This window comes from Pecten maximus, chromosome 9 (genome assembly GCF_902652985.1).
Source record: "Pecten maximus chromosome 9, xPecMax1.1, whole genome shotgun sequence".
Taxonomy (NCBI): Eukaryota; Metazoa; Mollusca; class Bivalvia; order Pectinida; family Pectinidae; genus Pecten; species Pecten maximus.
The window spans coordinates 11,949,576-11,965,019 of NC_047023.1; the positions used below are offsets into that span (position 1 = coordinate 11,949,576).

At 33.7% G+C, this 15,444-nt stretch overlaps 1 protein-coding gene across 2 annotated transcripts in view; it reads left to right on the top strand.

Annotated features, from left to right (window-relative positions):
- LOC117334163 (peptidyl-glycine alpha-amidating monooxygenase-like) overlaps positions 1 to 15,189 on the top strand; it is a 30,869-nt gene extending 15,680 nt beyond the window's left edge. Inside the window, exons 12-23 of one of the 2 annotated variants that reach the window (XM_033893636.1) lie at positions 348 to 610; positions 2,904 to 3,072; positions 3,507 to 3,617; positions 4,175 to 4,247; positions 5,217 to 5,356; positions 5,749 to 5,831; positions 6,350 to 6,547; positions 7,992 to 8,107; positions 8,966 to 9,110; positions 9,851 to 10,045; positions 11,330 to 11,376; positions 13,282 to 15,189. In XM_033893636.1, the coding sequence (XP_033749527.1) occupies positions 348 to 610; positions 2,904 to 3,072; positions 3,507 to 3,617; positions 4,175 to 4,247; positions 5,217 to 5,356; positions 5,749 to 5,831; positions 6,350 to 6,547; positions 7,992 to 8,107; positions 8,966 to 9,110; positions 9,851 to 10,045; positions 11,330 to 11,376; positions 13,282 to 13,377 (1,636 nt within the window). In that variant the 3' untranslated portion in view covers positions 13,378 to 15,189. The remainder of the gene's footprint in view (positions 1 to 347; positions 611 to 2,903; positions 3,073 to 3,506; positions 3,618 to 4,174; positions 4,248 to 5,216; positions 5,357 to 5,748; positions 5,832 to 6,349; positions 6,548 to 7,991; positions 8,108 to 8,965; positions 9,111 to 9,850; positions 10,046 to 11,329; positions 11,377 to 13,281) is intronic. The other variant, XM_033893635.1, reaches the window with a different exon arrangement.
- The last annotated feature ends 255 nt before the right edge of the window (positions 15,190 to 15,444 follow it).

The following is a 15,444-nucleotide window of genomic DNA, read 5'->3' on the forward strand; positions in this document are numbered from 1 at the left end:
CAATATCGGCATGAAAAAGTGATTAGGCTGTGATCTTTATAGATTTCTACCGTGATATGAAGGTAAATTTAAGTTATTTAATTATAAAATCACATTAGAGTTCTCATTTATGTTTCTAAATGGGATTAAACAAAAAATAACAAAATATGCTTTGTCTTTTCTGGACAGTATATCTTGAGATATAACAACTCAACTTTCAAGATAAAATAAATTTTATTTGTTTTCCTGAATATTCAAATAGTATTCATATTGAACATCAGCTGCTATATATGTTTTTATCAGATCATCATCATTTCCTTAATGATAATCGTAGATTAACAAGTTGTACATATGACTTTGGTTGACAGGCCAACTGCCGCAGACGAGATGTGTAACTTTTACATCATGTACTATAAGGAAGTTGGAACACAGATCCCCTTCCCACAGTGTGTCGGGAACAATGTACCAAGTCTGATCGCAAACCTTCCTCCTGGCTCAGACGAACCACTCCCGTACAATGCCACACTTGAAGCGGCAGCACATGGCCACGGGAGTCACATGCAAGGCCACGAGGATCCCGACACTGCCACCACAAATACAGTCAACAAACCCACCGACGGCAGTAAGCCAGGTAATTTGAACAACATGCTGTATAATGAATACTTACCATCCCGCTTTAAACAGAACGTCTACCCAAGGGAGTACGTTCCGGACTATCAGCTGGATGATTATTATTCTGACGTAGAAACTCAACGAGGCAGAAAGCGTCCACATCCAAGTTTTGATTATTATGGCGAAGCGATAAGCAGACTCCCATACATGGGCACCTCAGACGATATGGCTTCGCCCAATATACAAATGAAAAATCGCAATAGAAATAAAGTGTTTGACAGTCTAAGCCGACATTACGGCGAAACAAGTCGAGACGCATTGGATGACAGTAGATTTCTTGGAATTCAGCCTGAATCGCAGGGTCATAATTTTCATGATCCGCGTAAAAAATTTGGGAAGTCTGAGTTTGCAGAAGCTCAGGGTATGCGAACAATGCCTGCCCCAGTGAAGAAGGTCAAGGTCGGGGGTAGTAAGTACACAGGCATGGCTGTTACCCATAATCCTTTTGTTGTGACGTGATTATTATTATTCTCCATCAAATGTCGTAAAACACTTAAGAAAATCTGTTGTGGATAATTTCTTAAAAAAGTTTATTTAAAACACCATTTCATGTACATACATGTACTAATGCATTTATATGCTTCAAAGCTTGATGTAGACCAGTTTAAGATTTTGAATGACAGTGCTATTGGCTTGTAATTGAATTGTGTTTTTTTTTTTTTTTAACACAGCTTGATGTAAGCTTTCAGACAAATACATCGCCGTTTTTTAGCACATTTTTTTTTATGATTTGTACGGGCTGTAAATAATATATCCAAATTGTTGTTTGTTTTTGTCAGAATCATTGTTGTGAGTGTACCTGTATCTTCGTTTCCTATTGTTGTCATTAGAATCATTGTCATCCTTGTTAAATTTATCTTCTTCAGGTGTAAGAACTGACTATTGATATCAATCTTTAGTTAACAATAACCGATTCCGGGACTCGAATCTCTATTTTTCCATGGATATGATACAACTAAACTCCATAACTTTTTCCACATATGAATTTCCTACCTATTACTCCATTGATATCACAAACAAAATTTATCCTACCTATTACTCCATTGATATCACAAACAAAATTTATCCTACCTATTACTCCATTGATATCACAAACAAAATTTCACCTGTTGTAAACTCAAAACAAAATCCTGAGTCCTGAGGCATAATAGATGTTTTACTGGAATATCCCCAAATCTGTTGTTACCCTGTATATATATGGTGTAAATGTATACGGTAAATATAAGAAGTTTTATAAAAGATGATTTTTACCAAAAGCATCTACATTTGTTTGATATTTAAAGAAAAAAATATCGTCCCCTTCTCCTCCTATATCATTAAGGTGTAACACTTGGAGATCAGGCGATGCATCGACTGGATCAGAAGTTCGCTATTTATCTTAGAGCTGTTTTAAAACGAACGGTCTGATTGGTTGATAGTGATATTTGATATTGTTTGCGATAGAGCTGTCAACTAATCAGATTGTCTGTTGCAAAATCGCTGTAAAATAGATAGCCTACTTCCGTTTCACAGTCAATGCATGGTCCTCTAGCATGGTCGCTTTTCGTCCATTTTTTCCATCTTAATTCATTGTCACAAGACAAAACATATGCATTGATATTAAAGGATTCTAAGCCAAGTCATGTTACTGAAGTATGTGACTGTGCATTTGATATTTTAGTCGGATTAAACTGAAATTAAAAGTGATTGAAGCTCACACCCCACTTTCCAACTTTTCAAGTGTTACACCTTAAAAGGGGCTATTGTTCTATAAATACTAGCCAGATGCAGGCATCTATGTTTATGCTAACTAAATCTCACTAGTAATGTAAAAAAAAAATCTCCGAGTCCTAAGGCAGGATAGATGTTTAATAGCCCTAACTTTTTTGTAACCCTGTATATATTTGATGTACAAGGCAGTGTATGGTAATATAAATGGCTTTATTATGATAAAATAAAAGATGATTTTTGTAGTCCCACAAATTCAGTGTAATACTGGATATCTATATGGATAACTTGTTCTTCGATGATGCCAGAGTGAATTTTTAATGGATTATATGGCACGGCAGAGGTATAAACATCATATTGTGTAGATAAATCTTTAATGACAGGTCATATGTATATGTAATATATTAAGAAATATTAGAAATTAAGAGGAATTTATATACAAGGTTTTCTTATTTTCATTTTGTGTTATAAAATATTTTGATGTCCTGTAGCATTGTTTTCCTGTATGTACACCAATAAGTGATAAAATATGATTGTTTTTACAGGTCTTCAGCACTATGTTAACTTCCAGTCAGATTTCATGTCCGACAAAACCCAGTCCAGTTCTTCTGTCAACGGTCTCGACTATCCCATTGGACAGGTGGGAGGTGTTGCCACTGACAACAAAGGCGGTGTTTATGTTTTTCACCGTGGAAACCGAGTCTGGGACGGAAGGTAATGATCAATTTTCATTATAAATTGTTATCTTACATTCACTATTAACTAAAGGAGACCCCTGACATTTGATGAAGCACGCTGTCTAGTTATGAAAATAATCATTTATTTTTAGATACAGTAATACAGAGGGTATGTTTCTTCCTTCATGAAATGTTCCTTGTATGAAATTAATGATTTGGATTCAAACTTCATATTTTATTTCAAATTCATTTGGTGAAAAGGTCACCAGTGACTTACGACCTATTTCTGACCCCATTGATTTAAAACTGACCTTAAGGTTGCGATGACGTTGACATTATATTGTAAGTTATTGTCTTGGAGGAGATTTTATGTTGTATCTCTCAAAAATATTATAAAAAAATAATATATCGTATAATAGATTATAAAAATGTTAAAAAAGAATTTTTTCATTGTTAATTTTTATTTTTCAGATCCTTTAACTTTGATAATGTTTTCCAACAACAAAACAGTCCAATCGAACAGGAGACTATCATTACATACGACAAAGACAGCAACATCCTCCGCAAGTTTGGAAAAAATATGTAAGTACATTGTACATTCAAATAATTCTGTTACAATTATTATAAAATGTAGTGTTTATTTCAGTGTGTATATCACAATTACAATTATAGTTTTAATACTGAACAAAAATAAAGCATTTAACAGTTGTTACTATTTAAATCTCCTTAATTGCTTGTAGCAAGCAATTAATAAATCTGTAAAATACAGTATAAGATCATCTACGATCTAAGTTTGTTAACATCAAAAATTTACGAATACTTCCAGCCATTTCCAATTGATTGCATTTTCAAAATTATCATCAGTGATCTTTTTTCTTTTTTTTTTTTTAATTTTTGAATATTTTTTTATCGGCCCACAACTAGCTAGTAGCTATCATGTTATAATTGATATGTATTGTACCCACCACTATGAATCTGTGACCAATTAACCTTTAGAGGAAATTATATACATGTTTTAGTAAGATGTTTGTAAGGCTGCAGTGAATAACATTATAGGTTATCAAAGGTGTAATGGTCCTCGACTCGACTTCACTTTATACATACTGATCGTATAAGGAACAATAATATGTCTGTTGTAGCTTTTACATGCCCCACGGTATAGCAGTGGACCAAAACTACAATATCTGGGTCACAGACGTCGGTCTACATCAGGTATGTATCTCTGTACCGTATTTTACCAGGTATAAGCCCATGCTCTAGGGTAAGCCCATCCCCACCACCACCACTATTTTTCATATTTCTCTGCATAGGCCCATATTCGGGAATAAGCCCATTCCCCACTTTTGAATGTCTAATCCATAATAGAAAAAAAATAATATTAAAATAAAAAGAAAAAAAAAACACTTAATTTTCCTGTCATCTGCAATATTCGTAGACAAGATCCGAATGGAATAAACTATATATTGCATTGTTTTAAAATTAAATTCAGTCATATATCATTTATGTAGATTGAGTTATCCTCCATATTATAATCCAAGATGGCAGCTGATTTTTCCCCTTTTGCATGGGGTTGTAATTAACCGAGATAAGCCCACTCGCCCCACTTTTGCCCATATTCAGTGCACTAGCCCCCTGGGCTTACACCTGGTAAACTAAGGCAATACCTCGGATTATCAACTAGAACATCCATCTCCATGCTGAATGACTGTAAATAAGTAAAACATGATTTGTAGATAAAGGATGAGGAACTTCAGATACAGGAATTAAAGGAAGTAAAGAGTTACAAAAATAGACCATAACACTGTTAAGGATAAACTTAAGTTTGTTTTAAACTGTAGGGGAAAAAAAAAATAATTTCCACTTGCTTAGCTTTAATTTGAATGAGATTCAAGGGAAACAACTCTGTCACATCAATCTTGGTTATAATTCAGGTCTCTCTATAGAAAAGACAAAACAGTGAGAAACAATGAATGAAAATTCACTATTGTCCATCATTTTTCAATTAAATGAAATAAATTGCATTGAAGTTATAGTCGGAGCTCTCGATTGAGTGAAATGGCTGTGACTCATATCAGGAGCTGTTATAAACATTTCACAAATACTTTGTCATACAATGAATTTAATAAATAAGTATTAAAAGTTGCTTTGGGTGTGAGATACTGATTGTGGCTGTGTTTGTAGGTTATGAGGTTCCCACCAGGAAGCGACCAGCCTAATCTGACATTAGGTGTGAAGTTCCAGCCTGGAAATGATAACACTCACTTCTGCAAACCCACAGATGTTGCTGTTTTGTCAACAGGAGAATTTTTCGTTGCAGATGGGTACGTCTGCTCATTTACGTTGTTTTACGGGAATGTATAGTCAATTAGTATGTGTTATCTGGTATCAAAGCGATTTTCTGCTCTGTCAAACTTCTAGAGGCACAGTGGTCTAGTGGTAGGACGCAGGGATACATGATCAAAGGGTCGCTGTAAATGACTAGTATGTGGTAGGGCAGTGCAAGAAATGTAAGCTTTTAGCGCTGAAATGGCAGTTCCAGCGGTATGCTCCCCACGGAGTTGAGAAAGAAATTTTGTATGGTTGCTAAAGGCCCACTAACCATGGATAATAATTTGTGAACTACTTTGAGATGGCTATGATACTATGACATATAGCAGTATATAAAACTCAAAATTAATTTAATTCTAATGATTCAGAATTATTTTCGCTTTAGGTATTGCAACTCCAGGATAATGAAGTTTTCCAGTGATGGGACACTGATCAAATCATTTGGCAATGGTTTGATGACAAGACAAGGTAAATGAAAATTGTACATTTACAATCAATGACTTTCTTGTTTTACATTATTAATTACATTATTAATTACTTTTCAGAGGACAGAATATTAATACAAGTATATATGGTATTATTATATAATAGTAAATCATGACTATTATTGTGTTTCCAGAATGATCTTTAATTTTATCTTTTTGCTGAATTAGATTACATACTAGCTAAAAACAGTTACAAGTCCACCTGCTGGTGAAAACGGTATTACTATAGGTTTTTTCTCTGTCAATCTTGAAGGTATATTTTGTATGTAGGTACATAACATCAAAGGTTGTCAGCAATCTAGCAGCTACATTCCTTGAGAGATTTTGATCAGACTTAACATACAATGACAAAAAAACATAATATTTTGCACAATATCCAGCTTCAAGGATTATGGATCAAGGTCAAGGTTGCTGTTACTGTTTTTAGCTTTTGTTGCTTTAACAGTACCCAGTAGACTTGTTTTAATGGTACTGATACATTTGTTTTGTTGATGTTGACAGCTGATGGATTCCCTCCCGAGTCAAGTTTTGATGTACCCCACAGTCTGGCAGTGGCTGAAGACAAAGGCCTTTTGTGTGTAGCTGACAGAGAAAATGGACGAATCCAGTGCTTTGACTTCAACGGCAACTTTCAAAAACAAATTCACCCCACAGAGTTTGGGCCTAGACTGTTCGCTATTGAATACTGTCCACTACATGGTAAGTTAAGCACAGCTTCCCCAGCTTGTATTTATGTATGTGTGTATTACATATATATATTGTATTTATATATGTGTGTATTATATATATATATTGTATTTATGTATGTGTGTATTACATATATATATTGTATTTATGTATGTGTGTATTATAGATATTATGTTGTATTATATATCTCTGAAATTGTTTGACATAACACAGTAAATTAATTTAACGGAATAAAGTGTGATGAATTAGGTTATCAAATGTGAGTAAAAGGTGAGTTATCTATCTTTGTTCTACCGTAATTGTCGGCTTCACGCTATACTAGAGTTATGCCCCCTTGTTGAAGCTCTGTTCACATTGGAGGTGTGTTACAGGTGAGCAGATTAACTGATGTAATTTTGGGAAGTACTGTATGGTCTGGTACATTGATCAGACAATAAACAAACCAGTTCTGTAATCAGTGCTGCCTGTATATCTTTGACAAGTGTCCTGACAGATGTGTGATGTCACCAAAATGATATATATGTCCAATAATTTGATTTTAAAATTAATACTGCTTACTTGTTCATTTCTCTTTTGGTGAAATTTTAAATTTCATATTTTTGTTGCCATAAACCATTTTCAATTCTTTCTTGTAGCTATTTTGAACACTTTGTTTTGAACACATGACAGCACTCCCTTGGTTAAGGACACACATTCCATACAAACCCACAACCAACCGTACCTAGCCACAACCAGACATACCAAATCTAACATACACAACACGATACACACACATGTTGTTGGTTCATCAATCCACACATCATTGTAGACCAAGCCACACACACACACACAGTTACACCAAGTAATGCACTGGATCACACACAGTCACACATAGTAAAACCGAGCTATACACAGCTATATGGTATGTGATGCAAAAAGTTACTTTATACATTTAAAACTTATGATATAACCCGGTATCAGTTTCAGTTTGTCACCAAATACAATACTAATACAGTAATACTAGTATATGCATTTCATTCCATTCACCATAAATTTATGAAAAAAAAAAAATTCAATTCATAATCTGTACATGTAACACTCATTTTCCAGTGATTTTCATGTTAAAAGGAATATGCCTATCCAAGGCTCCTGTTATATGTGTGTGTTAAGACAATGGTCCGTCTTACTGTCAGTAATTCTTTTTTTTTTTTTTTTATCAAATTTTTATTTTTTTGGGTCATTTTTTTGTTTGTTTTTTGTGTTTGTGTTTGAATTTGTTTTGTTGTTGTTTTAAGTTTTATTGTTGTGGCAAGCACAATTACTACAAATGATAACCCTAATTTATAGCCATAAATATCCAGATCTATATCTAAATAGGGAAAATGAACCACAGACGGTAACAGCACCATTGATCCTAAAGTTCATACCATGTATTCATTACATAGACAACTTAAGTTTATTTGTTTACTCGTTACAGATGGCCTGTTGTTTGCGGTCAATGGTCCACCTCTAGATAACAGCCAGACCACCGTCCAAGGTTTCATCATAGACATCAACAGTGGCACGCTGTCCGAATCCTGGAACACACAAGACGTAGGTAGTCTGCTGTGTACACTGTCAGCCTGGGTTAAGTCGTAATATTTATTGAAAAGATTTTTGTTGATTATCATTATAAAGATAGTCATCAAAATTTACTTCCTGGTTTCCACTGGCAGCCATGAGTATTGATTTAAGATAAACATTTAGTCATGAAGCAGGATGTATATCTATCTGTTAATAGAGGATTATGATATTTACATTCTAAAGCTGAGTGTTTATGTAATCACAGATTACAACACGGACATTATATAAAGGTCAACTTTATCTGTGTTGGCAACTATTGTTATTGTTTATTGTTTATATAACCAGGTAAACAAGTGGGAGATTAGGACATTCTGGTCCAGAATCATCAGTTGTGTTGAAAAAACATTTTAATTGTCAATGACTGAATTCATGTACTTAACACATTAAATTCGTGATTTGTGTTAGAGTTAAGGTTATATGCTACCTTACATATCATACCTGTGATTTGTGTTAGAGTTAAGGTTATATGCTACCTTACATATCATACCTGTGATTTGTGTTAGAGTTAAGGTTATATGCTACCGTACATATCATACCTGTGATTTGTGTTAGAGTTAAGGTTATATGCTACTTTACATATCATACCTGTGATTTGTGTTAGAGTTAAGGTTATATGCTACATTACCTATCATACCTCTGATTTGTATTAGAGTTAAGGTTGTATGCTACCTTACACATTTTACCTGTTATTGTGTTAGTCATATGCTAACTCCATACAGAAGTAAGACCAAGATATACACCCATGATATAGTATACAGTCGGTGAGATAACATACAGATGATGTTTAACGGAAGTTTGGTATTGTAATATTTGTATTGTTGATTGCAGGGCCTTAAGAACCCCCATGATGTAGCTGTGGACGCCCAGAATCTGCGAGTGTATGTTGGTGAGCTCAAGCCTTCCAAGGTGTGGCGGTTCGACATGATGGGAGACAGTGGGTCTATTGTTACCAACGAACCGAAGTCTACTCCAGGTAGGTCCCCTTATTTATCAGACAGACTCAAATCTTCCAGGTGTGTACAATGTAGGTCCCCTGTCTCACAGGACAGACCTCTACTCCAGGTTGAGAATACTCTCTGTTTTGTTAGGGGGGGGGGGGGGGGGCATATAGTGTTGCCCATGTCCATCCCATCCCGTCCCGTCCCGTCCCATCCCGTCCCGTTCTGATGCAGTGTAACTAATTAATCTCAAGACTGCTGATGCCATCCTCACCAAGCTGTGTTTCGGGGTGTCAAGTGACAGCGGGGATATTTATGTCTTACAGACATTTTTTTGTTGTGTTATAGCTCAATTACATAAAAAATACAGTAAATTCATTAATTATAATTTAATGTACTAGTATAGCAATCCCTATGATAATCTACTCCATTGACATACCCTTGTCTCTTAGAAATTATTCTGCTGTTGTATCAACCAGTCAAAAGCGACATAGTTTTTTTTACAATTATGGCTCATAACTTGAATTTTTAAGCCAATGAAAATGCTTGTTACAAACAAGATTAAGTTATTTATTTGTTAACCTCCATCAGACTTGGAGTAGAGGCATACATTTTTCACCATCGCTGTCTAGTATTGTTTTTCTTTTAATACCTTGTTTGGTTTGAATGGAATGCACATACAGATTTTCAGACATCAATCAAATACATTTTGTATCAACCAATCAACCAATAATGATCTTAGTTGTATTTTTTATCCAATCAAACCTTATTGTAGCTCCAGGGAACACTGGTACAACATCAACGAACAAACCAACTTCTAGTACAACCGACTTGTCGGAGCCAGTAGTTGCCAAGGGAACGCTACAGGAAGAGGACACAGTCTTACCAGCTGTCATCATAGGTGTTCTCCTCGTCATCCCAGTCGTCATCATTGTCATCGTCGTCATTGTTGTCAGGGTCTACAAAAATGGTAAAGCACTTTAACGACTCTGTGTTTGTGTGTGTTGTTTTTGCACTGAAATCCCTTTTTACAATCGCATCAAGTCTTGATCATTCCTGTAAAACTTGGATATGGAACTGTATGTGATTGTAAGGAGTGATCTCCCCTTTGTGTATATCTCGGCCATAACAACACTTCTCGTCTGCTTGGCCTTGCTTTCTATATAAGGCTTCTACCTGTTTGTGAGACTTTGCGTTCTGTCCCGCCTGTAAAAGTAACATGACTTGTGCTTTCTCTGATCACACGCATCTTCTGAACATAGCTAGAATGTCTTTAAATAACCAAAAAATATGTGACAATATGTACTTAAGTTATATAGGAACTGTTAGACCTGATCATATCTTTACTTCTGGGAGTGAAACCTAACTTATAGTTCATTGTTGTAGAAATCTGCATATAACCTTCCTTAAAACTTAACTCCAACCCCTGTCAACTACAATTAAAAAAAGATCAAACAAAAAATTTCATGACTAAAAAAAAAAAATCTGAAAACAAAATATGTCAAATCAATTAATTTTTTTAAAAGTTTAAAAAAAAATGATATGTACCATCAGATATACCCATTGTTTTGATTAATATTTTTTAATTATTCGTTCAGAGGTTGTGTGTTATCATTCCTTTACCAAGACAATGTTCCTCTTTGTAGTGTGCTGTTTTACCTGCTTCTTACATTGTAGTTATCGTACCATAATTTATATATACATTGTATTGTACAATACTCCATTGTTAAGTCTGTGTTTACCTAGATGGCTATACCTATAATCCTTATTGAAATCTGTATACATGTCGTATCTCCAGCTAACAGCTTGGTGAACAGTTTATGTCAATATATAGTCGCTATAATTTTGTATTCCATATATAGTACACCTGTGTGCTACACATAGTGCTCACAACATATCTATCATGGTTTCCAATGTTCAATATTTAAATTTTCCTCAGATTTTATTTTTAATTGAAATTTTGATATATATACAATTTTGTATATCCATTTGTATCATATGCCTAGCAAATCAGTAAAAGTGCTTTTTTGGTTTATTGCAATGAGCCAAACATCTTATTTAGGTCAAAGTTCATGTACAAATTGGCCCCTTGGGCTCATAAATGATACATTTTAGTAAAAATTCTTCAAAAATATAGAATATTTAATAAAAATGATATCGTTCATTGGAAACTGTGAGGACAATTGTTTTCACGGGTCGGTTAGTCTATCTGTTTAACTAATGTCTGTGCTTGCTCCTGCTTACTATACCACAGGTCAGAAGACTCGGCGCCACAATGTTAATCCTGCCGACTGTATAGAGGTATACCCAACACAAAAAGTGTTCTCGTGGTGGGGTGATGTGGAAAATCAATTCTTAAAATTTTCTGGTTGTTAATGTGAATGTGGAGAGGGATTTGATATGTACTAACACATAATTTGTTCTTTTGATTAATTCAGCGGAGCCGTCTGAAATTAAGAATACACACCACCTTACACATATTTTTATAACTGTGATTTCGGCTAGAATAATCTCCCTTGAATAGTACTTCATCATTATTATTGGCAAATCAGAATTCCTTACTGTCATCATTTGATAGATTCTAAATTAACCTAAGCACTATCTAAGGGGAGATAATTCTAGTTGCAATCACAGTCATAAAAATGTGTAAGGCTTACACATTTTTATGACTGTGATTGCAACTAGAATTATCTCCCCTTAGATAGTGCTTAATCATTATTATTTCCCTACTGTCATCATTTGATGGATTCTAAATTTCTATCTTGTAGAAGTATATACCATGATCTAGAAAGACAATCTTTAAATAAGTCTTAACATCAGGAATGCAAAGCTCTTTTTTTAACAAAAAATATTTGCTAATTTTTAGAGAATTATCAAAAAAAAAGAGGACATTCAGTTTAATTTCCTAAGGATTCAACATCTTATAATTTGTTTACTGAAATTGATTTAGAATTCAATACAGTGATCTTTATTCAATATCAGTTCAACTTTTAAGACTTTCAAACTGCTCCAAACATATTTCTCACTAAGATAAATTTACATTTTACATACTAGATACAAAGGTTTTATTCTGACAAAGTAGGTTTTTACATTCCTTTGACAGTCAGGCCTGAAACTGAAATATTACTTTTACAAGGTGTCAAATTCACAGTTCAAATTTTTCTTTAAAGCAATATGTTTGAAGATGGATTTTCAAGTGTTTATCTTATCTAAATTCATATTGCTTGACAACGATTTTATTTACAGTATTCAATGGAAGATTGTTCCAAATGTTGTGATTCTCTCTTTAAACAAATACATTCATGTATTTTCTAACATTAAATCTGGATTGAAAGTTTTTTGATAAATCTTGAATCATGCCAACGACCACTGTGTAAAATCAGTTGTTCCTCTTACACTAAGATTTGCAAAATAATGTGAAAATAGAAATCATATGAAAGTGGTGTATATGTTTTTATAATTTTATAAAACTAACATTTTATTTAGTTGATGGGATATTTGATTGGTTGATTGATTGAGATATTTGATTTGATTGGTTAATTGATTGAGGTATGTGATTTAATTGGTTGATTAATTTAGATATATTATTTGATTGGTTTATTGTATATACTGACACTTCTTTAGGAAGTGTATAAATCATAGTGAGGAAAGATGAATTGACTAATATTATTTGCATGCCGTGTTACTAATTTAAAAACCTTTAGTTATTGAATGTCATAAAATCAGCTGTTATCTGCTACAATTATGGATTGACCGTCTGATTCTTGGATTTGGTCATTTCATGAAAAAAAAAAAATGTCAACCCCTTACCAGTACTTGTGTAATTGACTGAGGCTTTAATCAATTTTGTTTGGATAATGGAGGTTTCATGCTATGGTCTTGACTGTTTTCTTCTCTGAAAACACTGGGTTGATGGGTGAAAATTTGTTTCTATCAATGTAACAAAAATAAACGGAGATACCTGTTTTTGTTTTTAACAGGTCACCAGGAAGATATTGACTTTGAATACAATTTTGAAAAATATTCTGTTTTAATTCAGAGATTTATACATGTATCATGTTCTGTTTCATCAAAAAGAATGTTCGCGGATTTCATAAATCTTATCCCTGTGTTGAGTAGTCGGAAAGCTACAAGCTCTTACTGAAATGCAACTAGATACAAAAAATAGCATCCGTTAACATTTAATACAAATTTTCTTTTATTCAGGCAAACACGATTGTTGCGGACGACATCGATCATACTCCCGCAAAAAGTTTAACCTTGGTGACCTCCTCAGCCCACACCGAGGATTCGACCGATTGAGTACGGACGAGAGTGACCACGAGATTGACCTTAGCGACTCTGATCAAGAGGAGTACAGCATTGCCCAGAAAGCATGATTACAAGACGGTTGCCATAGCAACACACAAACTGATTTCCACATTATTTTTTACTGTCAGGGGAAGTAACTCTGATGGTCACACAGACGTTTATAATGTAGGAAAGAACAAATTTTTGGTTGAAATTTGAACAAGAAAACTATTTGTTTGTTATTGTGTATGTGTGTATCCCTGTTGAAGGCCAAATCTATTAGATTGTCTGACGACATGGTAAAATTATTGACATTTAGTTGAATATGCCCCGATGGCATGGTATTACAGTTAAATTTAAAACACTCCTGTTGAATAATTTTCAAATAATAGTTGGAAAATTCATACAAATCTTTATAACAAAAGAATTTAATTTCTTCAAAAATATTACTTTTCCAAAAATATTTTTTATTAAATTTTCAGGTTTTTTGTTTGGCAGATATTACAAAAAATCTATATATAACGGGAGTTTTCTTGACACAAGTAGAGCTAAATGAAGCATGATATAATTCAAGAGTAGATAAAAATACCATTTACCATGTGTAATTATAGTTAAAGCATTGAAATCATTTCTCCTTGAAATCCACAAAGGTTTAATATAAACTTGCTTAGGAGTTTGATGTACATATTATATATATATTGATATCCTTCACAGGGAGTTACATACCAATATATTTATTGTTATTTCTGAAATTAATTTTATTGAAATGTTTATTTATTTATTTATGAATAAGATAGTAATATATGCCTTGGAAATGAAATACAAATTGTTGTATTTTAAAATTACTTGTAGATAGTCATTGTAAAATGTTAACTGTGCAAATTGTCAAAACTGATGAACACTGGAGTTAATACTGGTATAAATAACAGTTTATTAAGTCTTAAATCATTTACTAGCGATCAGCTACAACCCCAGACATGTCCAGCACATGCAAAGATAAGGTGACTTGACCTCTATTGTTTTCTATTGGAGAGGTGTGAAATCTCGGGCTGGGACACTGGAGGCCTCTGTCGATGATTTGGGATGCTAATCACTCGTCCATGTGTCAAATACAGCCACTTACCAAGAGTTACAGTTTACAAAAATAATTCAGGACAAAGAAAAAAAAAATTATGATAAAATCAAGGATTTATACGTTGGACCATATCTTAATGAACAGGATATTTTTACCTGATTATTAATATAGAGAAAATTTGATGGATTCAAAAAATATTTTGATAAGCAAGATATTATTAATAATATCCGATGTAATAATAAGCAAGATCCACTGTAGTAATATTTCTGGCTCAATGGACACCACCTTCAGGGTGTTGGAAAAAATGTTAGAAAGAAGAATTAAAAGAATTATGTATAAGAAATGCCAGTCCTGTGTCTGAGTGCCATTCATGCATTCAGAACTGAATCCAATTTTGAGATACTTCCTTTGATTTCCTTTGATGTTTGTGATGTCATTCATGGGTCTGAAGACCTAGGATTAACAATTTAAATATTTATTGTAATGTGTATGATGAGTTCATGTTAATATGATGTCAAACTTACTGTATCACATTACCATGGTAACAAACTACTGTATCACATTACCGTGGTAACAAACTACTGTATCACATTACCGTGGTAACAAACTGACTGTATCACATTACCGTGGTAACAAACTACTGTATCACATTACCGTGGTAACAAACTGACTGTATCACATTACCATGGTAACAAACTGACTGTATCACATTACCGTGGTAACAAACTGACTGTATCACATTACCATGGTAACACACTAACTGTATCACATTACCATGATAACAAACTACTGTATCAGATTACCATGGTAACAAACTATTTTATCACATTACCGTGGTAACAAACTGACTGTATTACATTACCATGGTAACAAACTGACTGTATCACATTACCATGGTAACAAACTGACTGTATCACATTACCATGATAACAAACTACTGTATCAGATTACCATGGTAACAAACTATTTTATCACATTACCGTGGTAACAAACTGACTGTATTA